This window comes from Macrobrachium nipponense, chromosome 25 (assembly GCF_015104395.2).
Source record: "Macrobrachium nipponense isolate FS-2020 chromosome 25, ASM1510439v2, whole genome shotgun sequence".
In the NCBI taxonomy this organism is placed as follows: Eukaryota; Metazoa; Arthropoda; class Malacostraca; order Decapoda; family Palaemonidae; genus Macrobrachium; species Macrobrachium nipponense.
Window position 1 is genome coordinate 35,318,199 of NC_087214.1, and position 26,031 is coordinate 35,344,229.

The 26,031-nt window shown below is 37.1% G+C and overlaps 2 protein-coding genes across 7 annotated transcripts in view; one reads left to right on the forward strand and one right to left on the reverse strand.

The window, feature by feature from the left end:
• Positions 1 to 14,031, forward strand: part of LOC135199353 (la protein homolog) — a 16,049-nt gene extending 2,018 nt beyond the window's left edge. For both annotated transcript variants that reach the window (XM_064227317.1, XM_064227318.1), the window contains 6 exons: positions 3,043 to 3,196; positions 4,332 to 4,457; positions 4,906 to 5,091; positions 5,821 to 6,060; positions 10,922 to 11,149; positions 12,614 to 14,031. In XM_064227317.1, the coding sequence (XP_064083387.1) occupies positions 3,056 to 3,196; positions 4,332 to 4,457; positions 4,906 to 5,091; positions 5,821 to 6,060; positions 10,922 to 11,149; positions 12,614 to 12,787 (1,095 nt within the window). In that variant the 5' untranslated portion in view covers positions 3,043 to 3,055 and the 3' untranslated portion in view covers positions 12,788 to 14,031. The remainder of the gene's footprint in view (positions 1 to 3,042; positions 3,197 to 4,331; positions 4,458 to 4,905; positions 5,092 to 5,820; positions 6,061 to 10,921; positions 11,150 to 12,613) is intronic.
• A 515-nt stretch (positions 14,032 to 14,546) lies between these two features.
• The window catches only part of LOC135199352 (lysosomal cholesterol signaling protein-like), a 60,719-nt gene continuing 49,234 nt past the window's right edge, over positions 14,547 to 26,031 (reverse strand). For all 5 annotated transcript variants that reach the window (XM_064227310.1, XM_064227311.1, XM_064227312.1 and 2 more), the window contains 11 exons: positions 25,058 to 25,223; positions 24,457 to 24,612; positions 24,118 to 24,217; positions 23,610 to 23,802; positions 22,736 to 22,875; positions 21,580 to 21,729; positions 20,547 to 20,655; positions 20,007 to 20,220; positions 19,420 to 19,580; positions 18,943 to 19,083; positions 14,547 to 18,254 (listed from right to left, as the gene is read on the reverse strand). In XM_064227310.1, the coding sequence (XP_064083380.1) occupies positions 18,041 to 18,254; positions 18,943 to 19,083; positions 19,420 to 19,580; positions 20,007 to 20,220; positions 20,547 to 20,655; positions 21,580 to 21,729; positions 22,736 to 22,875; positions 23,610 to 23,802; positions 24,118 to 24,217; positions 24,457 to 24,612; positions 25,058 to 25,223 (1,744 nt within the window). In that variant the 3' untranslated portion in view covers positions 14,547 to 18,040. The remainder of the gene's footprint in view (positions 18,255 to 18,942; positions 19,084 to 19,419; positions 19,581 to 20,006; positions 20,221 to 20,546; positions 20,656 to 21,579; positions 21,730 to 22,735; positions 22,876 to 23,609; positions 23,803 to 24,117; positions 24,218 to 24,456; positions 24,613 to 25,057; positions 25,224 to 26,031) is intronic.

The window sequence follows — 26,031 nt, forward strand, 5'->3', positions numbered from 1 at the left end:
CGCCATTCTCGGACTTGATCCTTGTCCCCCCCCCGGAGCGCCTACAGTTTAGTTGGCCAAGAGTATCATCTGCTAGATAATTGGTGGACGAATACAAACAAGATGGCGCGCGATTTGTTAAAACTTGCAGTAATAGATTATAGAAAAGCCTAAACCAAACGAACCAACCTAAGCTGGCTGGGGGCCAAAGTATAGTAACAATGATTGTGACCTAACCTGACTTAGGGTGCATGCCCTAACCTGGCTTGTGGGCTTCGCCCCCCTTGACCCCCCCGTATAGTAACAGTGATTGTGACCTAACTAAACGAACTAACCTAACCTGACTTAAGGCGCGTGCCCTGACCTGGCCTGGGGCTTTACCCCCCTGTATGGTAACAAAGGTTGTGACATAACCAAACGAACCACACTAACCTGACTTAGGGCACAAAACTGTCTTCTTCTTTCACAAGGCTCATTGTTCCCTCTGCAATGTTCATATTGACCACTAAATCGCCTAAAAAGCCACTTTTTAAAAGGAACGAACGTAACACGTCAATATCATCACAGAACTTGATCAAGTTCGAAAACGTAACCGGGTTAGCAGCTGCAAAAGCAACATGCGATGGAATGAGGAGTAGACGGTGACACCATGTTTACGGTTTTGAATGGTCGTGCCTCACTGGTCTGGTAGGTCTTCCAGGTCGAAGGGACTACTTACCTTGGCGGAGGGATTATGGGCCGGGCAAAAGGTGTTGCGCAGCCTGGCCAACTAAACTGTAAACTACCCGTATTTCTTTGGAATTTATAGTTTCATATAGTATTTGGGTTGCTTATTAAGAATTTGCTGTTATTTTTGGGGGTTGATCATAAACCCCAGGGCCTAGCACTAAACATGGTAAAATACATTTGACGCCCCACTCCCTAGTGGCTGTCTTATTCGCCAGAACGTTCCTTGCATTCCATGCAGAGTTATTGCCTAGAATTACCCGCTGAAACATCAAGCACGTGGACTGGCCTAGACTAGATACCAGGATTGGCTGGTTTAGAGCACAAATTTTACAGCATGGCTATAGAATTGACAGCCGGTTTCTGACTCCAAAACTATCTATCCAACAGTGTTTTCGTGAGAACTTGTGTGTTATCTAATGTAATGGGGGTTTTTATTGGTTGCAATTTTGCCGTATTAGCTATGGAGGGGGGTGGGTGGCAGGTATTGTTGTCATATAAGTCGTAATCTGGTTCATCTTTTTCTCAGTTATTGGATCCAACAAAGTATGCGTGCATGCACATAAAAACTGTCAGCGCAATGACAAGAACACTTCCCAAAATGTTGAATAAAAAGCTTTGGAAAGTCGGAAACTGGCTGTTGGTTCCATAGCCAGAATAAATTTGATTCTGTGGAAGGTTTTGCTGGGAGGCAAAATGACTAACGACGACCCCGTCTCCCTAGTCAACATATGACTACCTTTGGATTAAATAGACCTTCATTTTAAGTGTAGTTTATTAGGAGGCCTGTCTTATGATAATAAGTTTCTACTTGCAGTCATGAACTGTATATTTTTTCCACTGGTCATATTTTTGTTGCTTGTATATTTCAGCATTTTGGTTTCTGTAAAAGAAAAGTGTCGAGAAGGATTTTCATCTTGTCCGTCTGCCCTCAGATCTTAAAAACCACTAGGGCTACAGAGCTGCAAATTGCTAAGTTGCTTATCCATGATCGTGCATCTGTCACAGATATAGGTGTCAATAACACATGCCACCACCAGACTGTAGCTGAAAGTTTTGTGAGATCTTCATACAGCATTATTTACGCTGTACAGAAAACCTGTTTGTGGCAAAGAAACTTTGTCACACTTTTTACTTGTTTATTGGTGAAGACTGTCTGTAATATTGTTTTCTTGCAACCTTACAAAGTTGGCTTATTGGCAAAGGTTTGAATCTAGGAAGGTAATATCTGATGTGACTGATTTTACTCTGAAAAAAGGAAATACAAAGATGTCTGTAGCCTAATCTAACTTAGGGTGCTTCGTCCTTACCTAACCCTGGCCCTGGGACCTGTAAATTACAGTTCATATGGGTGCAGCCTAATCTAACAACACCTAACCTAATCTAGGATGTGTTTGGGGTTTCAGAAGCTTTCAATAAACCATACTGGAATCAGATTTAGATCTTGCTGAAGTAATGGGTAATTATATTTTCCTGTTTGTATATCCCCCCCACCCTAAAGTTAACCTGTTATCCCACTAATGTCCCCCATACAGTAATTGTAGGATATAACTGGTTCGCGCACACTGACTCAAAGACAAAACTGAACCTTGTTTTCTGAAGCAGTGCCTGAATTCCAAAGCCACATTTAGCTGGTGAAGCTTGAAAGAACCAGTTCAAAGACAGTCACCCTCTTTAACAATGCTTGGAACAAAACCATTCTGATTGGGATTCATACTTGCATGACTGTTTAAACGAAAAAGAACCTAGAAAGTGTCTTATGTGGGTAACGTTTGCTAGTAATTCTCCAGGTAACTGTAAATTGCGTTAGGTTTTAGTATGGTTTATGTTAAGTATACAGTATTATGGAGACCTAGTGCCTCAGTGGCTTGATTGGTATGGTGTTGGCGTGGAACCCGCTGGCCGCTAGTTCGATTCTTAAGCATTCCATTGATGTGTGAGAGATGTGTATTTCTGGTGATAGAAGTGTACTTTCGACATGTTTAGGAAGTCACGTAAAGCCGTTGGTCCTGTTGCTGAACAACCACTGGTTCCATGCAACATACAGACACCATACAAACAAACAAACAAAATTATGGAGACCAAAATACAAGCAAATGCTCCAGTATTGAGAATGGGTCTTGCAGTAAAAAGTATTGTTTCTCATGCCCAACAAAAGATTTTTGAGTTGGTAAAATGAAGAAATAAAGAATCATTATACCAAGAAAGTAAGCATGACTAGTACCTTTGGGGAAAAGCAGATCTTTGTACTGTTTAGTCTTAAAATAGTTTTTATTGCCAACATTATATTAGTTTTTAGTCAGGATATTAATGAACTGTTGTGACTTTCCCCCCCAGATATTTTACCACAATGACTGAAGGAGAAGTTACTGCCAATGGCCAGACTGCTGCCGCAAACCAGTCGCAGGATGTAGATGAGAAAATTATTCGTCAGGTTGAATATTATTTTGGCGATTACAATTTGCCCAGGGACAAGTTTTTGCAGGAAGAGGTAAGATTTGGATTGTAATCTTGTCGTATAACAGAATTCTAGGTGGAAAGGTGAAAGCCTTTGTGAAGGAAAACAGAATTGCATCATCTGATTTAGCAGGTTGGTTTGAATTAATGAAGTGAAAAAAAATTTCAGATATTGTTTTTATTAGAGGTACAGAGGTACTTTTAGAAGTGTGGTTGCAGTTGTTGTAGTAATAATGGTACCTAAGTGGTCATGTATAAATGATTGTGCAAACTGTCCCACCTCTTACTTCAAGCCAAAATGCATTATGATATGAGCTTGTTAACATTGTAGGGGCAAATTGGAAGCCTACTAGAAATCTTAGCCTTAAGGAAACTGTGGTTTAGAGTGTGTGTGAAAAGTGCCCCATGCTCAAACCATTGCAGTCTAGTTTGTAGACTTCCATTATCATCATCTGCTTGTAGTTTCTGTATGATTCTCACATCCTTAGGTTTCCTATAGGTATATGGCTTGGCTCTTGTTCATACCCAATTCTCTCAAACGTTTGTGGATGGTTTGGCATCCCAACTTTTATGTCATTTCTTAATTTTTTCTAATTACTTTTCCCTTGATATTCTTTAATTTTTTCTAATTACTTTTCCCTTGATATTCTTTAATTTTTTTCTAATTACTTTTCCCTTGATGTTCTCACTTGTAAAATGTGTTTAGAATGGTCCCATGTCAGCTATTCACGCATGATTTTTTCTCAGTTTTCCATTGCAGCAATGAGTAGCTTTTTTATTGAATGAATGTGTGTTTTGACCCGAACATGCTTTGCTTCCATTTGACCTGTTCTTTGCCAAACATTTCACCCAGTTTTTAGATACTGTATAAATCACAATTTCTTCCTGCATTCCTTATGTAAAGTAATCTCTCAGACTTGTCCAGTCTTCATTAGTGACTTTCTTCAGTTACAGTACATATTATTTAATTCAATGTGTGGATGAAGAAAGGGTAAAAGAAATAGGGAAGATAGCTAGGGTAGCACAGTGGAAATGCATGTAAATTATAAGGAAGTAATAGCCCTCACTCCTGGAATGGAAGTTGGTACAGTTGCAGTCATAATTTATTGAGCTTACAAATTGTCTTGTAAGAGGATGTGTTTAGCATCTTTTCATTTGATTTCCTACAGATTAAGAAAGATGATGGGTGGATTGCTCTAGAAACCTTGACCAAATTCAAGCGCCTTGCAGCACTTTCAACAGATTCTGCTGTCATCTCAGGAGCCCTGAAGAAGTCAAAGAATAATATATTAGAGGTAAGTAAAGTACTTTTATAAAGTGTTCTTTTCACCTTCATTGTGACACTCACGTTCATTAACCCCGTAGAGTTAGCTAATATCGTGCAGTTGTTATGTTAATTTATGTTTACTGCTGTGTTGTTTTACGATACATTTATTTTATAAGAAGATGCTTTTGAAAAGTTATTCTTTGCCTTTCAAAGGAAATAAAATTTTGTGAGTTTGCAATAATTTTGAATACTTTGAGCCCCATTGCACCACATGCAACAAGGATTCCAACAGTTAGATGTCTGGGGATTGTATAGGATTAATTCTTGGAGGAAGTGGTGGGAAAGAAGGGCATATTAATTGTGGGCTGAGATGGCATGAAGGGGTACCCTTCTTGCTCTAGTTTTGGAGTGAACCTTTTGTATAATGTCGAAATTGCTCTGATGTGACTAATAATTAACATTTATCATTTCGTTAGGTTCACGAAAGCAACGAGAAGATTCGTAGAATCCCAACTCGCCCTCTGCCTCTTTTCAATGATGAAGTCAAGGAAGAGACTGTCAAAAAGACAGTCTATTGCAAAGGATTCCCCAAGGACGGCTCAGTAACACTGGATGACCTGTTAGAATATTTCAAGCAGTACGGCCCATATGACACTGTTATGGTAGGTTTGCCTGTTTTTGTATTACTGAATCACTGTTTTCTTTACACTTAATGTTACCAATCTCATTTTGAAAAATAATGGCATTATCTTTAAGGTTTAGATGTTTGGTGGAAATAATTTATCAGAACACTGATCTCAAAGTTACATTTATTAGGTTGGTGGGAGAAAAGAGTTTGGGATCACAGCGCCCTATATTGAACCAGCCAAAGATCAAGTAACGTTTTCTCATGTACATCAGATAGAAGAATAAAAACAAGTAGAGCAAAATTTTGTTATTTGCATCCAAAATGTTTCTTATTTTTAAGGAAACGTCATCTCTTGTAAATAGTGTCAGTAGTAGATGGAGCTGCTCTTGATCGCAAAATATAAATATAATAACCTCAGCTTAGCAGACATTTGTATATAACCTCAGCTTAGCAGACATTTGTATATACCAGCTACATTATTATGATTTTTTTGGGGGGTGCTATCAGTTTAGGTGAGAGACACTTATTTAGATATATATCTCTTGAGTGTTAATTGTAAAGTACAGGTTCGGAACTATGTGTAATTAGTGTAAGTTATAAGATATCTAGGAAATATTCAAGCACAAGGTTTAACAGAGGGTCTTGTAACTTAACAGACTTTGATATGTATCAGGAAATTTCAGTCTAGCTTTGTATATTGTAAATCACTTTCATATGAGCTTAGTTTTAGACAACTGACTGAATAGCTAAAAATTTCTTGCAGATGAGATACTTCCACGACAAAGACTCCCAAAAGCAAGGCTTCAAGGGATCCGTGTACGTCGTATTCCCAACGCAAGAGAAGGCAAAAGAGTTCCGAGAAAAGGATGAGGTCAGATTCAAGGACACCCTCTTGATCCGCAAGTGGCAGTCTGAGTACTTGGAGGAAAAGAAGAAAGAAATTGAAGAACGGCGAGCCAGGAAAGAGGCGCGTAAAAACAAGGCCCAGGATCAAAATAACGAGGTTAGTGTTCTGGGGATAGTAGTGCTTAACTTCAGTGTAATGAGGATCTCATGCGTTTGGTTAAAAGTTCTGGAATTGATGTAAGTGATCCTTACATGAACTTCATTACCTTATTATTTCAGGGATGTGGATCACAACATTAAAGTAGAACTATATGGTCTTTGTTTATTGAAGAGTTTGAGATTATAAATTGTACAGTATTAGAGAGATACAGACTACTACTGATAAGTAAAAATGCTCCTTTAGTGGAGAGAGCAAAGACTTACAATGGTTAAAAAGGCTTGGAATACTGTATGCAGCAGATGTGGGGGGGGAAAAAGCCAGAATATGGAGGACATTTGGGAAAGTGTTGATTATATATTGTATAATTGTTATTGATATTTTATGCATTGTTGAAATATGGTGGGTGTCCTATATATGGATAGCATATGGTTGATTCTAGAAGGTGTCTGTTGATGTATTCGAGTTGTGTTTTGACATCATAGACAAGATGGCGGCGGCGTCGGTGGGATGTAAACAATAACACGGGGCAGTTGGAGGCACGTGCTTGTGGTGTTTGGTTGGTAGGGGAGAGCTCTCTGTCTGGTAGGAGTTTTTGGGTCGTAAGTCTTGTTGTGCTGTGGATCTAAGGTGACTTCTGGAGTATACTGGAGTTGGGGAACGCATACAGGTGGGAAGATTATTCATTTGTGTAGAAAAAAGGGGTTAGGCTAGGCAAAAATTCAAACTGGTAGCGTGGTTGATCAAAGGTGCCTGGATCCGACAGTGAACAAAGGGAGACTAGATGGAGAAGGGAATGTCTGAGGTTCAGCGGGATACAAGAAGAGTACAAAGGATGGAAAGGTCAAGTCAAAGATTGGCTATTGTTGTATGGAGAAGATACAAAATACCCGGCGATAGAAATGAGAATGAGCTTAAAAGGGAAAGCCCGAGAACTAGTGGAAGGATTAGATAGAGTTAAACTTATGGGTACAGAAGGTCCAAAGATAATCCTAGAGAAACTAGATAAAGCCTATCTAAAAGACTCGGTAATGGAGAATTATGGCAGAATAAAAAGATACATTCTAATAAGAAGAGAATCTTGTGAAAAGATGGCGGACTATTTAATTAGATAAGAGAAGGCAGCATTTGAGTGTGAAAGAGCAATGGGGAAAGGCACCCTTGAAGGGGAAGTTAAGGGTTATCATGTAATAGAGCAAGCAAACCTCATGGAAAATAAAAAACAAATGGTATTATCGGCTTGTGGGCAAGAAAAGTTAGAGTACGAAACAGTGTCGCAAACAATGAAGAGACTCTTTGAGGGGTTAGGGACTAAAGAGGAACAGGAATGGTTTGGGGTCGTCAGAAAGCAATGCCATTTCTGGGAGAGGGAGGGAAAACCAGAGATATCGGGGAAGATGGAACCGAGGGGGGTGGGGGGGAGTGGAAGAAATCCTATAAACAAAGAAGGGAAGGTAACAGTATGTGCAATATGCAGCTCAGAATGGCATTGGGCTAGGGATTGTCCTCAGAATTTTCATAATAGGAAAAAATCTGAAACAAGACTAGAAGAAAATAAGTTAAAAACAGAAACTGGGACAGAAGAAGAAGAGGTTTTATGTAGGAGAAGTTAATAAAATAGTGGAAGAGTTGTGGGAGGTGGTTGATGCAATTTTGGACACGGTGTAAATCAACAGTTTGCGGGGAATTGTGACTAGCACGTATTATCATGGATTTGAGTCGGGAAGCGTTGAGGAGAATGAGGGACACTAGGGCAGTCTAATAAAGTGCTTAATTTTGGTGAGACATCTTGTAAGTCCAAAGGAATAATAGAAATACCTGTGATACTATAAAACAGCAAATTTTATTTGAAGACAGATTCTGCAGGGTGATATACCCTGGCTGATAGGTAAGCAAACTATGAGTAGAATGGGTATGACCCTAAATTTGAAAGAAAATTGTGTCATAATAAAAGTATTAGGGGGAATGAAAGTAGAGTTAAGAGAAGATGAACAGGGTAATTTAAGAGTACCCATAAGGAGGAGGAAGGCAGAAGAATTATTACTGGAGAAGAATTATTACTGGAGGGTTGGAAGGGAAAGAATCAGGGAAATTAAGAACACAATGAAGAAATTACATTTACAGTTTGGTCACGAAGTGGAGATAAAATATGGAAGTTAACAAAAAAGAAAGCACAAGGGAGTAAAGGGTTGATCGAAAAAGCAAGAGGAAATAAGAAAGTTACTAACGGAACTGATTGAAAATTGTGAGGTTTGTAAAAGATACAGGAGAAACCCCGCCAAACCAGTAGCAGGCTTTTCTTCGAGTAAAACGTTTAATGAAGTTGTAGCAATGGATGTGGGAGAGATAGAAGAGAGAAAGTTCTTGGTAATAGTGGATATGGCAATGAGGTATTGTCAGGCCTGTTTGGATAAAAGATAAGAAACCCAGAAACTATAATAAAGTTTGCTATATTTGGAGCACCCTCCAAAATATTGTCAGACAATGGGGGAGAATTTCAGAATGAAAAAGTAAGGAGGATGGCAGAAAGATGGAATATTAAAGTATTAGCCACAGCATCAGAATCTCCGTGGAGCAACGGATTATGTGAAAATACCGTAGGCATGATCAAGGGAAGTGTAAGAAAGATGATGGAGGAGGAGGAAGTAGATTGGTCCATAGCATTGAAATGGGTAGTGAGTGCTATGAATTGCTTTTTGAATAATAGAGGTTTCTCTCCCAACCAATTAGTATTTGGAAAAAACCCTTCACTGCCTAACCTAATGGGAGAAGAAAGTTCAAGTCCTGCAAGCAGAGAAAAAGGGATGAAAGAGGGTATGGTAAGGGACGCACTGAATGCAATGCACAAGGCCAGAGAAGCGTTTATAAAAAATGAGTCTTGTAATAAAATGAGAATAGTGTTAAACAAAAACATCAGAGAACATAAATTTGAAGAATCAGTGGTAGGAAGGAGATGAGGTATTCTATAAGAGGGAAAATGAAAATGAATGGAGAGGACCTGCTCAGGTAGTGGGAGTATCGGGGAAAACAATAATAGTCAAACATGGGGATTCTTTAAGAGAAGTAGGTAGGATACATGTGACTAGGATTCAACGACGATCACCAGATACAGAAGAGATATCTGCTAGAATAGATAAATTCCATGGTGTGAAAGGTAGATCAGATGACCCAAATGAAGGGAATGCAGATTGGCAAGAAGGAGAGGAGATAATAGTAGCTGGGAGAAGGAATGCAGGCAGAAGAGACTACAGAAAGAGAGGTGGTAGAGGAAACAGTGGAGGATATCGGGGAAAGTGGGTCAATAGAAGGCGAGTTAATGGAAGATACCAAAATTCAAAAAGGGAAATAGAGTTAGAGCCATAAACAACGATACAGGACAAGTAGAAGAATGGACTATATTAGGTCTTGCAGGAAAAAGATCAAGCCAAGCATGGGCTGATTCATACAATGTACAAGACTCACGGTCAGGTGACAGGGTTGGTTAACTTGAGAGATTATAGTCAAGTAGAAAAAATTGAAGATGAAGAGGTGTTGCTTGGATTTGAAAATAGAAGCATAATGGAAGCTAAAGAAAAAGAACTTCAAAGTTGGAGAGATAACCAGGTATATGAGGAGGTAAATGATGTTGGACAAAAAGCTATATCTACAAGATGGATAGTAACTGAAAAGATAAAAGGGGGGAAAGGATATGTAAAGCAAGATTGGTAGCTAGAGGGTTTGAAGAAGATTTGGCAGAGTGGGAAAAGGATGCTCCCACATGCAATGCTTTAATTTTAAAATTCTGTCTAACCATAATAAAGGTGAAAAATTGGAATTGTTATACATTGGATGTCAAAACTGCATATTTACAAGGTGACGAGATACAAAGAGAAGTGTATTTAAAGCCACGTAGGGAAGATGGTTGGAGGGGATTATGGAAGTTGAAGAAAACCGACTATGGGCTCAAGGACGCAGCAAAAGCATGGTATTGTAAAGTGGTGTAAGTAATGAAGGAGCTTCAAGGTGAGAGAAGTAGACTAGAACCTAATGTATTCTTTTGGAAAAAGGACAATAAATTGAATGGCATTTTGTGTACACGTAGGTGAGTTTTACTACGGAGGAACTGAAGGATTCTTAAAAGAAACGATTGGGAAATTACAAGTAGGAGAACAAGAGAGTAGAAGGTTCAAATATATAGGAGTAGTAATAGAGCAGAAGGAGAATAGAGTTTCCCTTAATCAGTGGCAGTTTATAAATTCTATAAGAGAACCAGTGGCTAGAAGATATACGGGTAATAGAGTGCTAGAACAAAAGGAGTTAACTGAGTATAGATCATTGGTAGGGCAGCCAAATAATTTGATTTTTGACTGCCAGGTAGGAAAGCTTACAGCTTTGTAATTGTTTGGTAAGTATATGTATTATAAAAAAACTTTTTTTTTTTATTATAAATAGTCTGGTGTGAATCCATGATAAAAGGACACACACACAAAGGCACAAGCTCTAAAAACTAAAGAAATAACGGGAAAACGAAGCAGCTGGCTTGGGAAGGAGAGCGCAACGTGACTTCTCTCCAAGGCATTCGAAGAAAGACTGATGCGTCACAAGGTCCCAAGCTTGGTCGGTCACCAGCTTCTCCCTCGTATACGTATGAGTTGTTGGATGCCAAAGATTCCTTGCTTTAGAATCTCTGATTGTTTTTAACTGGTTCCCAGGTGGCACTAGAAGATAATCCTATTGTTAAGACCAAAGGTTTGTAAGCTGTGAAAAGTGCAAATTGAATAAAAATTTGGCGTATTATGTTATAGCATTTATTTAACAAATTTTCTGTACCTAAGTACAACACTTCACAAGCGTATTATTCATTGTATTTTCCCTATTTCAGGATGAAGCAGAGGAGGATGTTGAACTTCCCAAGGGGACATTCATTCATTTTAAAGGAATAACAGCAGATTCTGAAGTAAGCAGGGAGGATCTGAAGGAAGCTCTGGGAGAATGTGGTGAACAGTGTGCTTTTGTTGATTACAGCAGGGGATTGACAGAGGGTTACTTCAGATTCAAAGAAGAAGAGTACAATACTACAGTCATGGAGAAAACAGAAGGAAAACTAAAGGTACGTCTTTGATGTCTTTTGCAAATGAGAATAAACAAGTTAGGTGAGTCATCTCAAGTTGCTTTTTGAATTACAGGATGTATTTTACGAACTGCAGTTGAAATGCTTATTTTTATAGTTAGAATCAGTTTCAGGTCATAGAAATACTACTGCTGCTTATTACTTGTCACAATCTGTGGAGTAATAAAAGTTTGATCTGGGTCGTAGCTCTTGAGTAATGGGAGATAAACCTAAGATCAGAGAAATGGCTCATAAATAATAAAAAGTGAACCGGAGGTCTAGGATGTGGCTTAGGATTATTGACATTTAAAACTTTGATATGGGACAACACAGCTCAGGATTAATAAAAGGACTCCAAGATTTGGGATGTTTACTTATGATCACTTCTTAGGTTGAAGTCAAAACCAGATGATGTTTGGAAATTACAAATCTTAGCAAGGAAGCCTTTTGATAAATAATTAATGCTGTATAGTTAATTAGAGGGATGTTACTAGTAATGGAGGAAGCTACAAAGGAATGCAAAATAGGAGACCTGTGGCCTGTACTGTATGCAGTAAATGTGTTGAGAATTAGCAGTGGTATTATTATTTCAGTATATGAAACCTTTTTACGTGGAACAAGCACACCAAAAGGGCCATTGACTTTAAATTCAATCTTCCAAAGAACGTTGGTTTCAACCTCCCACCGCAGACTCCACACTGCAGCAGTAGTTGATCATGATATGGGAAAAGTTCATCTTAGGTTAACCAGACCAATGAGCTGATTAACAGCACTCCTAGGGCTGGCCCAAAGGATTAGATTTTTATTCATGCTGCTGGGAACCAATTGGTTACTTAGCAATGGGACCAACAGTTTATTGTGGGATCTGAACCACATTATATCGAGAAATGAATTTCTAATACCAGAAATAAATTCCTCTGGTTCTACATTGGTGGGACGGGGAGCAAACTTATTGATAGGCAAGTACGCAACCGACTCATCCAACGAGGAACTTGATCATGATACAGAGCCAGCGATTTTTCATTTCCTTGGGGGAACCGCAAACCTGCAACATCCAATTGGTATGCTGCAACACTAATCACTATACCAGCAGACCGGCTAGTTGGGTTACAAAAGGCTAAAAATCATGGTTAAAGCCCATGAAGAAGATCCGATTGCAAATGGAGATGATGCGTCGTGAGGATTGTATATTACTTGAGACATCCACAGTTTTCACAGGGAATGGAGAAGTCAGTCAGAGACAGTAGATGTGGAAGTAGCACGACAAAGACTAGTAGGATCGTTCAACTAAATGGGAATAGGCACGTAGATGGAAGACCTAAACCAGATGGGAATTCAGGCACAAGACGGAAGAGAGGGGCGAGAACTAATATCACATTTAATGCCAGTTTACACTTGGCTTATTGTTGTAAGCTGCAAACTCTTCATTAACTTTGCTCAACATTAAGTAATCGTTTTCCTCAGGTGAAAGAGATGGACATAACCTTACGGAAAGTAGAGGGAGAGGAGGAAGAGGAGCAGTTGAAGAAGATGAAGGAAGCGCAGAGAAACTGCAAAAACCGAGCATTTGGCAACAGAAAACGGAAGATGGGAGGTGGTGGCAGAGGTGGTTTTCAGAACAAGAGAAAAAGATTGTAATTTACGGGGTAGAATAATTGAATTGTTGTATCTTTATGAAATTATACTTTTATTATCAGTCGTATTTTGAGTGACTGACCCACCCGGGGATTATATATTTTTCTTTTTATCGATGTCAAAATCTTGTCATAGTTGGAATAATGGCAAATACACTTTTTAATTACTTATATACTTTGAATATACACTGAACATGAAAATATTCATGCTGTATTGTGTGTTGCATCTAGATATTGGTGTTATGATGACAAGGTAAGTTTTCTGCCCTTGTGTACATGTAATAAACCAATGGAATATTTTGTAGTGACATTTATATATATTTCATATTTAAGTTTTTTCACGAGAACAGTGTGTCTTTTAGAGTATGTAATTTTCAGATTGTTTACATGTTGAAAGAAACATGATTATGATTCATAGCTTTGATAGGACTCTTCTTTTTGAAATATGTTGTAATGTTTCTTTGTGTCATGAACGGTCAACATAATACATACTGCGCAACTCTCTCTCTCTCTCCTTTTGAGGTATCATGGTTTGTGATTGAAGTTGGTAAGAATACGCTGATGGTTTTTTGCAATATGATAAAAAGAGCACTTACAAATGAAAAGCCTCACAGCTTCACGAGTCAGATTTCATGAAGGTAAACTGTTAATTGAAAACAGTGACACTCAATTTACAACCAGCTAAGGGTTTTGAAGGCAAGGGTCCATATTTATGCAATTCCCTGATCATAACAGTTTTAAGCTTTTTAAAAATGAGCACGAGCAATTAAACAACATTCCCTAATGACTTTTAGGAAACAAGGTACACATATTTAATTAGATTTTTCCCCTTATGTCTTCTACCCTTTTTCAGCTTATGTTCTTTTCTGTGGCATTTTGCTGTATGTTTACTAGTTTACGCATTTTGCTCCTGTTTTTTCGAGCTCGGATATTTCATGATTGCATTTGTGTGTTCATGTATAATTTAACTACTTTTAATACGTATAAATACGCATACATCATGTACGTACTGAAATACTGCGCATGGCTCTGTATTTGTTGATCATAATGAGTTCTGTACCTTTCTTTATGTACAGCACACAGTCGTATGCTCACCAGTTCTGAGTAAATTTTATTACAGCATAAATTCTCTTCCCTGTCATACGTCAGGGAACTGTACTTGTTCATTTAGTGCAGTGTTATGTTATGGATTTTATAAACTTTTTTTATATTTGAATTGTATTTTGAAAATATATGAAACAAACCATATATACAGTGAGAATTTTTTTTAAGTTCCTGGTTGAGATATGGTTTGGATGTGTGATGTGGTATACACAAAATAATAAAATAGTTGTGCAATATATATCAGGCAGAAGCACTATTACCTTGCAAACTAAGGTTGTCATTTTGATTGCTAAGTAATTGTTTTCATTGAAAATTTTTGTTTTCTGACCATTGAAATGGCTTATGGGTAAAACCATTGTTATTGTAAATAATGTAGTTGAACCAACACGGTTTCTGTTTTGTATGCTGTTCATTGTTATATCCAGTAACTGATGCTTTTGTTACTTATTTTACTACTACTGTTTTTTTTTTTTCTTTTGAAAACCTGCTCTCTCGTCACAATGTTCAATCCATTGTTTACAATTTGTTTATAATTTGGGACCAGCTAGAAGTTTGCAGTGGGATAGTGACCGCTGTTGTTTGTAAGAATTTCATGCCATCTTGACAGAATGCTAATTGTACCACACAGCAACTAAGGAAAGGATTTAAGTTAAATACACTTTCATACATAACGCATTTAATTGACTAGTACATCTTTTATGCCCATTAGATCACAGTTACAACTCATCAGTACATAACTGCAGGGTATGCCAAGAGTACAACATGTAAGACTGTAATGGTACAGTATGGGCACTGTAATGAGATTAAGTTTGCATTTACATGGCAATAAATAAACAACCACAAGACCTTAAAAACTACCTTGGAAAGGTTTCGCATGAATTTATAGAAACTAATTACCTTCAAATAAAAACAAGTTCACATAATCAGATCATGTATAAATAATTATCATCACCTGCATAGCAATTATACCCCCTTCAATTTATTTACAGAACTTTATCCTTTGAAACAACATAAAAAGACAAATTACAGTCCAAAGTAGGAGAGATCATCATTGGGTCAGAATCTCAAAAAAAACGGCACTTTCTATTTTGTTAAAATGTAGACCAGTATTAGTCAAAAATCACAAGAACTAGCAAATGTAGTTATACTAAAGAATTACAGATCATAATTTTTACAAATGCAGCAAAAATTGTAGGTAATGAAATGACAATGTTTACCAATTTCTATACGTAACTACTTGAGATTCTAAAGACATCAAACTGTCAACTTAAGGCCCCTCCACACGGTCGAACTATGCTTGACAAACTCTGTTCGGTGTAACGGCAGAAGCGGAGAAACGGCAAAGAAGGTTCTGACTTTTCCCGTCCTGACATCACATCGAACAAAGCTCAACCATGTGGATGGGGCTTTAGTCCCAACCCTTCTGGTTCCATGATGATATCCTCCAAATTTTTGGCAAACTCTCATGACTTTCACATTTCTATGTACAAACAAATACAGGTATTTACCATCTTAAGGACACCATACCCAGCTTTATACCATAAAAAACAAAATTGCATATAGCACTCAACAAAAAACATTGATATGTTCATAATCATTATGTGGTATGCCACATGAATTTTGGCACTACCAAGAGCATGACACTAGAAGCTCTTGATTAACTTATAGGTACCTATATTTTCAATTATTTTTAAGATATATTTATTACCTTTTATAGATTCATAAAATAAACATCCTACAGAAAGAAGTAAATTCATCATATAAAATACATTTCATAATTTTGAAATAATTTAAAAGTTTCAGACACTTTTACCTTGGAACTTTACTTCCAAATCCAAATGGAAGGAACATAATTTGCTATGCTTATTTAGTATTGCTTTGATCGTATCAATGTTATTAATTTATTGAGAGTAATTTGTAAACGTGTGTACATATTGCACATACATGATTGTAAAAATTTTAAAGCATTTGGTTTGGAAATAAGTTACTTGAAACTATTCTCCAAACAAATATACATAGGTCCCAGTGTTGGGCCTTTGGCCTAAATTCCATATTAAATTCAATGCCATACAAATATAAAATATTTTGGGCATAATTTCCACCTTAAAGCAATTCAGTTTTTTTTTCTTTGTGCTACGAGGTAACTTTTAACAACCTTCAATAATAAGAATAACCTTCATTACTGAGTAATGGAACAACCCATTTTGCACTGTATGTTATAGAGAGCAAATGTAGGCATACTCTGTTATTGAAAAAACACAAAAACTTGGTTTCATATGAACCATTGCCTTCCATGGCCTTTTTCAAATGGTGACATCTCAACTCAATTACAAGATTACTACAAACACTATGCATATATATATTATATAGTATACGAATTGATAAAGTGGACACTTAGCAGACATACTATACTGTATGTGCTGTGAATTATAGCAAGGATTGCTAACAGGCATCACATTTTGCAGAACATACCATAATAGCACATTTGGTTCCTACCCAACCTCTCATCAGATAGGTACAGCCATATGAAGTGGCCTTGTATCTAATCTAAAATGTTAAAGAAATGTAACTTATCTACATTCATCACTTTTACAACTGTTTCCTTAAATAAACATTACTGTTGTTTCCAGTTTGTGCTGATACCTAACTTACACTCATTAACCTACATCTACAGAAAAATAAATATCACAATCTTCATTCTTGCACAACTTGACTCATATATACATATGTGTCAGCACTGGTTGCACTTGTGTTTTACGTCAAGTGGGAGGGGAATTGCATTGCAGTGCAAATGAGATCCTCTGGCCGGAAATTTTGTGTGTGTATAAATCCACTTGCTAATTCTTTGTAAAACTTACAAAAATACAATTGCTACAAAAATTCTGCCGAAATGTCTACAAAGCCATACATGTGATCGTTAATGTACGAGGGGAAAAATATCCGCACTGGCAAAATACGAAATAATGACAAACATGGTGACTAACATACAGTTAGACCTTCCCTGGCCGAATACAACGCTGCATTATTTTTTTCATTCCTGTAAACTCATTACAGATATCTCAGAGAAAATAAAATTCCCTTAAATATAAGAGTACAATAATAAATATAAAATATACAGTACTGTACTGGAAAAGAACAACAGGAACTGGGTTCTCATGGCTAAAATAAGCAGACTTGAACAAAGTTGCTAGAGAAGCATTTCCAAATTTAATGGGATGATTTGGCCAACTGTAGAACTGTCTCACTGGATCTCAAAGATCAGGAAGTCACGTTTTAAAGAAATCTGATGAATTCATTTCTTCTGGTGCAAAGACCATTACGTAAGGCAACCTACACCTCACCGGAAAGTAATGGGGCCTTAAACAGAGAGGAAGTACTTGAACTCTCCTGATAGTGCAGGAAATACCCCTCCACAACAAAAATTACTTCATCTGAACTTTGTGGTCTGTACTGTGCCACAAGTTTGAAGTAAAACAGACAGGGCACTGACTAACATGACAGACATGTTTCTCGTTTATCAAGAGATATTACAGACTGCCATAATTTTAAAAAAATTCTCTAAAGAGAAGACAAACTTCGTAACCTGGAATGGTCCTCCATAGTAGACCTTGCCTTATGGAATCCAAGACAATTTCAAATGAGAGCCAGATTCAACAAGTTAAGAAATTAGTAAGGTTTATATGTGTAGGATTTTACACATTAGCATTAGACAAGAAATATGAAATTCCTTAAGAATGCAAGAACCCTACTGACATACCATAAGGCAAATATGAGACAGTATTGGAACTGCTAACCGAAGAATTAACTTCAAAGGGTCTGGCCTTTTCAGTAAAACAAGCTAAAGGTTCCATTACTATTACTGTACAGTAGCAGTGTTTGCATTGTTACATACGTACTAGGAAATGTTGATTTTCATCACTTTTAGCCTCTTTGACGGGAAGAATTGTTTTGACACATCGTTTATATCTAAATCCATGTAAGGAAAACTAATAGGACTGTAAATGACAGACCTAGACTACTTTTAACAATCTACAGAACACAAACATACAAAAATATATCCCATTTTAAATACATAAAACTGTGCTATAACTCACAACCTCGGTTCTATTTAGCAATTCGAAACGGCACTGGGATGACACTTAAAGTACGACGATCACTCTGCACGACTTTCAGTCGTCTTGAATGTGTAAAAGAGAGGCTGGTCGTGGAAGTGGTGCAAATTATCTATGTGACGAATGATGCAGCCTTGTAGCAACTGTCGACCGTACTTAACGGCATCCGTTCGATCTCTTGCAAGGCCTACCATCAACAACCAATCAACAAGTTCCTTTCCAGCAAATACGGCAGGAAGATTTTTCAACCTCCACCTGAAATATAAATAAATATAGTCTTAGTCATTTTGCATTACAATACAGCACTTCTTAGAAATGTTATCAACCTTCAATGCAATCCACAGAAATACTGTTCATATAACCATATTACAAGTCCCTTGGCTACCTTATAAGTTTGTTTGTTTGTGGTGTTTTTACATTGCATGGAACCAGTGGTTATTCAGCAACGGGACCCAAAACAAACAAACAATAGCTTATAACAGCATAAACATCATAAATAAGAAAGCTTGACTGAACAGAAGATTGAAAGTACAGTAGTATATGCGTATAATTTTTCTCTAAAAGAAACCAAATGTAATTTCACAAGGTATAACTTTAGGTCGAGTTCAATAAAGGACAGAATGCTGCTGCTTTCCTTCACAGACTAATAGCTATACAGTACAGCTAAGTTTAATTTAAAGGCTACCTAAAAGCCAAAATCTTCACACACCAGAGGAGTCTTGGTGTGAAGTAGTTGGTGGTGTGCATGAGCACATTATCAATGTTCAGGATTTTTAGTAAGGGCCTTCACTATTTTGTGAACATTACCAAGAGAAGTCTACAAAGTAAATATATTAGCACTCTATCATAGGGCAATTCTGAGAAAATACAAAATCAGTTATACTGTGTAATCAATTAAACTATAGTACTTATATTTAATGTACTTTAAGTGACCAGTACAGACCTTCGATCTCGAACTATATCCCTGATACACTTGTCCATGTGATAACTTGTAAACTGCTCACACGTCTGCTTAGTCAAGGGATCCAGTTCTTCCCATGAAGGAACCTTTACTGTCGGGGCTCCGTGACTAATGCGACGCCACCTGGTAAAGATACAAAGACTTCATTTATAACATGATGGGAAAACAGTACAGTAGAGAAAATTGTCTTGGAAAAGATAAAAAACACACAGCATGAAAAGTATTATTCAGACGAACCCTGTCCATACTGACCAAGCTCGCGCAAGTCACTGACTAGAAATTAAGTTTCCATAGAGTATGGTGTTTATATGAATGTAACAGCAGGTAATTATAAGTAGTACAGGAATTAGATCAGTTATTAGAAATAAAAAATATATTAAATTACATAACAATGTATTACATTAAAAACATTAATAACTTTCTTCTTAGCAAAATACTACCACAGCAAATAATACTTACAACTTTAGGAGAGGCATAACGATTAACTTTGTATCCATTCCAAAAATGGCTGCTGTGAAGAATCCTTGTCCAAAGTTCAGGACGATGTCAAGAAAGACCAACTCCACATACACGCCATTGACCTCTTCTGTTACAAGTGTCCACATGCAGAGAGCAAAGCCCTGAAGAGAGAATTAAACTGGACGATAGATTTTTGTTGTCTTTGGATTTATTTGTGGTTTCTTGCTTGTTTTGGTAACACACTTGAATATATATTACATACAAATAAAATGCAAACACATTTCTACAACAGTACACACGAACAATTTATGTAGTAGCACCTCGACAAATATATCTAAAAATGGGCCAAATATATAATGGAACAAAGGGAAAAGTAAATCGTATTATGGTATCTAATAAGTACAGAAGTCTGGTAAGTTGAGGTGTTACTATTGGACTGTAGGCATTACTTAAGTTCTTTGCAGCATCGTCCCAGCCCCTAGCTACAGCCCCTTTCATTCCTTTTCCCGTACCTCCATTCACATTATCTTTCTCCCATCTACTTCCAATCTTCTTCTAACAAGTTTACCAAATGCAGTTCAACTAACCACAATCATTGAGCCACAAAGGAAGAGCAGAAGCACAATGTGTCTCATCATCTGGAATTCGTCGTCTCGATCCCGGACAATAGACGTCTCCATAGGTTCGGTGAGCTGCGACGTGGAAGCATATCGCTGGATGATTTCTGTGGTGTTCTCCTTACGGCGACCCTCACACCTATAGCGACTCCCCATGCTTAATTCATCGTGAGGACTGAACAAGCTGAAAAATTCAATGGATAAAAAATCTAGTAAAAAATTCAGTCCACTATCCTTTATCTATGACTTGAGTAGGTCATTCTCTTGTACATATTTACAACCAAAATACTTGAGGAAGTTGTAATGGCAATTTTAAAATGAAATTACCACCAAATCATGTTACAAGATTAGTGTACTATCATTATTACTTACATATAAAAAATAATCAAAACAAATGACGTAACATCAATTATCATTATGTATACTAGGTACATACTGTATTACTGTTATACTGATTATTACTATATTTCTAATTTACACTAATGCTGTCTTAAAGACAAAAGAACTGACCTGTCACTGTCAGAGGAGACCGAGTCGTCGTTTCCGTCGGGATTTTCAGCCGTGCTCGACTCCTCAACGATGGAATGAGTTGACAGCGAATGCAGCAAACCATTAGAATCTGGAAGGAAGTGATGCTATAAATATGGTATAATTTAACTATATAAATGCTTCTAGTAGTAACAGTACACAAAAATATAAATAGGAAGAATTTTTCTTATGTTTTGCCTCGGTTTAGCACCAGACAGCTTTCAGGAAATGCTTATACTGTTATACCATACAACTGTGTTCCTTATCTTCAAGAAAAGTGCTATACAGTATGTAAATATGTAATTTACTAAGTTCACTGGCTATTATTATTACTATAATATTATGAAGTCACTGATATCCCCTTTTAGAATCATGGATTATGAAGAAGTTCAGTACCATGTTTATATTATTATTAAGTCCTCCAAGTCATTTGAAAAAAAGCAAGAGGAGTTTCAAGGACAGGTCCAAAATTAGTGTTTTTGTGCATAAGATTTGTGATGTAAGGATCACAAGACATTAGACACTTCTATAAGCAACAGGTCTGCAGAGAAAGAAAACGTGGGGCACAGAGCAATACTGCCCTCAGTGCCAGCTGTATGACAAAGGGGTATTAGGAAAATCAAGACAACCATGGTACTAATCCCAATAACCTAGCCATCATGAATGTGAAGAAGTCACCCCCAAAAGCTCAGGTGAAAAGGAGAGGAAAAGATGATCACCGCTATTCATGCATACTAAGTATATGGATGAAGATTTAATCATAAAATAACAAGAAAGCAAACTAGAGAAAAAAAAAAAGTTTACAAGAATTTTAAGGCAAGAAAAAACACAAGCAGGGAGTATGACCACACCTAGGGCCTGCTCTATGGATGATAGAAAGGATCAGCTGACACAAAGCCAGAGTAGATGAAAGGGCCCTAACAACAAGAGCTCTAGTATTGAGCACATTCCTTTTTTGGGTGAATCAAACTAATTTTCAAAGATTCTCTAGTTTCAAACGTAAAAGAAAACTTACTGATTCTTGGGGCTTCTGTTGTGGACGACCGTGGCGACCCTCTTGGTGTACGAGACCTTGGGTCTTCGGAGTCATCGAGGTTCAAGAGCGACTCGTACTGCGCATATCGTTTCTCGTGGCGCTGATGTAATATCAAGCACACCATGGTTGCTGGAAACAGAAAAACATGCTCAAAAACACATCTAAAATGAACTTCTTGTATAATATACTAACCAACCTTAGTAACTTAACTTAGAACCAGCCTGAGAAGAGTCTATATAAGACTCAGGTCTGGAAAAACTAATCCTTATTATTATTATCACTTAGATTCCTGTTCTCGTACTCTGAAAGATAAAATCAAATTTAACCTCCCCTTCTTCAATTTGATTTTTATACATTTTAAGCAGTAATAACAGAGATTATAGCAAAATTCACTTTTTATTCATGTGTTGAAATGTACCAAATAAGGTAAGATAGACTAGTCCAGCCCTCTGAAGATTATCATCTCTGAATTTGAAAGTCCCTACCAATTATGAACCAGAATGTCTGAAAACAGAGAACTTCATTCTCCCAATCTTTTTTATATTCTTCTGGCTTCAATAACATTGTCATCTTTCAATTCTCTGAAATATTTAATAGCAACTCAAGTATGTATGGTTAGAATGTTTTATATTGTGTTTAAGCATTTCATCTTGCAGCCATGAAATTCTTCTTGACTTGCCATTTTTCACTTTCAGCTGGTGTGTCTGTATTAGGTTTTTTCTCTCTCTGATGAAAAAGATTTGTGGCTGTCTTGCTAGATACTGCACTACTGCACAACAAAACTATCGTACAAGTCATCTACATGGCTGTTTTCCAATGAAAAAGTGACATGTTTACTGAAAAAACTACTTAAAACAAGCAAAACTTCAAGTTCTCTCACACTATTTTTCACTTTCTCCATATGAAGAAAGCACCCTTGTTGCCACAAACTGGCCTATATTTTATTCTGTGCCAGATCACCTGTAATCATGCCCAAAGTCATCCTTTATGTTCAGGTCATATTAAGTGGTATGGGGCAATAAGGGAAAGTTCCAGAACTGCCCATGGAAAGAAATGCGTAAGGAGAGGATACTATAAAACCACATTACTTTGAGAATGTAAATGATATTATAACTAACTCTTAAAGTGTACTTACTAAAGAGGCTAAACCACAACAAGAGTAACGCGACGATAGCTTGAGCTGTGCCGTACTGGAAATTGGGGTCGTGCTTATTGGCAACGTCAGTTTCTTGCTGGACGATGAGGATTAGTACCAGAACCAAAATTCCAGGGACTCTGTAAATAACAAGGATGCAAGTTATACATTACTCAACAGACCCATCTGCACGAATGAAATACAAAGTCGATAAAGAAAATATTTTTGTCTTATTGCAGAAATCATCCTACAATTACCTTCCTGATACATCAAGCAAATGAATATATCTGTGAATAATTGGAGGTCCCTGCATGTATGGAAATGAATGATTGTTAACTACAAGCTTTAAAAGTAAAAAGAAGAAAAGTATTTACTGCAATCAATGCTCTAAGTATCAAACCAAAGCTGAGAATTCTTAGGCTGACGTGTCTCTGGGTATAAAAGCTACGGTATGAACCAAGATCTCATCCTTTAAAGCTTTCAGAACCAAGAGAAATGTCTTGAGCCTTGATGACTGGCAAGTAACTTGCTCATTTGGTGTCTAACAGCTATTTGTCGTCATTAAATATTTTAACTTAGTGGTCTAGGAAACTTACTTAATACGTACTACGTACCACAGTACTGTACTTAGCATCTTGCTCCTACCAACGAAGCCAAGTAGTAGCCAGTACTGTTCTCTATTCTCATACAAAACTGAAGTGATATTTTAGTTTTGGAGTGATGTCACACAAACTATAGAATGCATGATTTGAATTTTGTAATAAATAGCTGCTATTCTGTGAAAGTTCTACAAGATGCTAAAAGACAACAAAAAGTGTACCCGAATGAAATCGCCTCAACGTGCATGCGCGCGTGTGTGTGTGTGTGTACTTACCCCCATCCTATAAGTGCCAGAAATGGGCGGAGCCTCAACACGAAACAAAGGGAACGCCAGCGAAGGAGGAACAGAACGATGGCTAGAATAGCCGTCCATAATCTAGATGAAAATACGCCCCACGAGAAAAGTATGAATTGTAAATACAACTTCCACGTGTGGTTGCATTCTTGGACGGACCACATCAGTGCCCCTGAAAATCACAAAAATATAAAGTTAAAATTGAGAACAAATGCAGTTTGCACTGAAAATTGTAGGTCATAAAGTGAATACACAATCAAAACAAATAAACATCAAGCCAACATCATCAGCTATGAAAAAAATTTGTATGTATGCCAACCCAAAATGGAAGGTAAAAATGTGAGCAGAAACATTAATTCTCTATTTCTCTTTAGATGCAATTTATGGAGGCCTTGTCCATTTTTTCATCATATAGACCATGGATATGCTGACATTATTGACAAAGATTATAAGTGAGTTCAAGTAAGCACAATAATTTCAACATTACCTAGGCAGGCGATGACCTGTGATACTGCCAAACACAGAGTGACAAAGTGTGGGACTTTACGCCACTTGCGGCTTAAAATAAAGACGGCGATGACCCACAGCTGGAAGTAATCCATTCTACTATTACTTTCTACAAATAACCATACCTAAAATACTTATACAATATACTTTTGAGACTCAAATACATATCTTCTTGGAGTTATACATATTCACACAAAAATATTTTGACCAATCTGCTGTAGCCATTTAAAGACAAAAAATGCAGATACAAATTATTAATGAAATATGTACTCAGAATAAAAAAAAAAAAAAAGGCACAACAAATAAACATAGTACTTACAGTACATATGAGTCCAATGATGCTGACATTAAATAATATGGATTCCAACTCTTTCACATAGTCCAGAGGATTGATTCTGACTAGAGTTACCATTTTGGCCGACACAAACATCAAAGGAGCTGACAGGAATGTGCAGGCTACCATTGCGCTTGCAACCTGAAAACATGAACCATTACGCTTGAATTTCAGAGCAGAAAAATCTTGCGCAAGCATCTGTATATAGGCATTACAATACACATTAGTCCTGAATCTCCCCAAACAGAAGTTGGGCATGAGCTTAGAGTAAGACATTCCTTCCTTTCCTCACTTTATTCACTCTAACAGAGAACTGCTCAAAGGCCATGAACTTGCATAACAGCCTTTCACAGAACAGAATTCCCATTTGTGGAAAACAGAAGAGGACAGAACACTATATTAAACATACAAATAAAAACTATTTCACCAGGAGCTCATTCAAATGGTAAACAGCACCGTTATTTAATACACAAGAAAAGGTACTGACTGTACAAAAATCAATGTACTGTATTCTTTAGAGATGACATAAGAAATGTACTTCTGGATAAAACAAGACAAGACTATGGACTACTTATAAGAAACTTACCAGATCAATAGCGAGGTTGTACTGTGAAGCAAATACGAAAACTCCAGGCGCAGTGGGGAAAGTTCCGTACAAGAAGCCGTAATTACTATAATCTGCAGTTTCATTGGCGTTGTTTCCAGGGTGTAAAAGACTAACAACTTCCCGCGTAACTAGAGGAAGAATCAACCTGCAATCAAATAAAGTTGAAAATCAGTACAGAAGCAACAGTGACTGAAAGATACGCAATCAGAGTAAGTAAATAACAAATGGAATTAATATCATAAAACCGAAAGACATTCACTTCAACATCTACAACTCGAAAACAAACTATGGCAAGTGAGATGTTTTATAATGTAGCTAAGTTTCCATGCAGAAGTGAAACATAAGTTTATACTCGTAAACAATTTGACAGGTCAGCTACTGATGAAAAAAGGTGCCCAATTTCAACAGATATTTACATGTCAGCAAACAGGTGCTACTGAGGCTAACCCAAAAACAAACACCTGTTAATTCAAACAGTGACAGAAAAATAAATTATATATTTAAAACAAACCTTTTGATAAATACTATGATTTTCTCTATTTCCTCACCCATTTCGTAATCTATTTCTAACTATCTTCCTCTTTCCTACTATCAACTGCTTCTTGACTTTCTCTCCTCACAAAAGACTTTCTCCATCTTCTCCTCACCTGTCCTCTATCATGGCAACATACATCTTGAGCGGGTATGCAAACTCTACCAAGGCTTGTCTTACCTCCACTCCAAAAGAATCTGCTTACTATGTATGTTTCCATCACTGCTGGATTTTTAAAAATTACTGTAATTTTTTTAAAGCTAATTTCTGCATTACTATTTATGTTAATTTTTGCCTAGCATCATGTCATACTTGCTACCTCCCCATTCTCTTCTACCATTGTCCAAATATTCTCAGGCATTATGAACATGTTTTTCTTTGACAAATAATTAGTGTGTCGGCATAATTCAAATCACCGCTT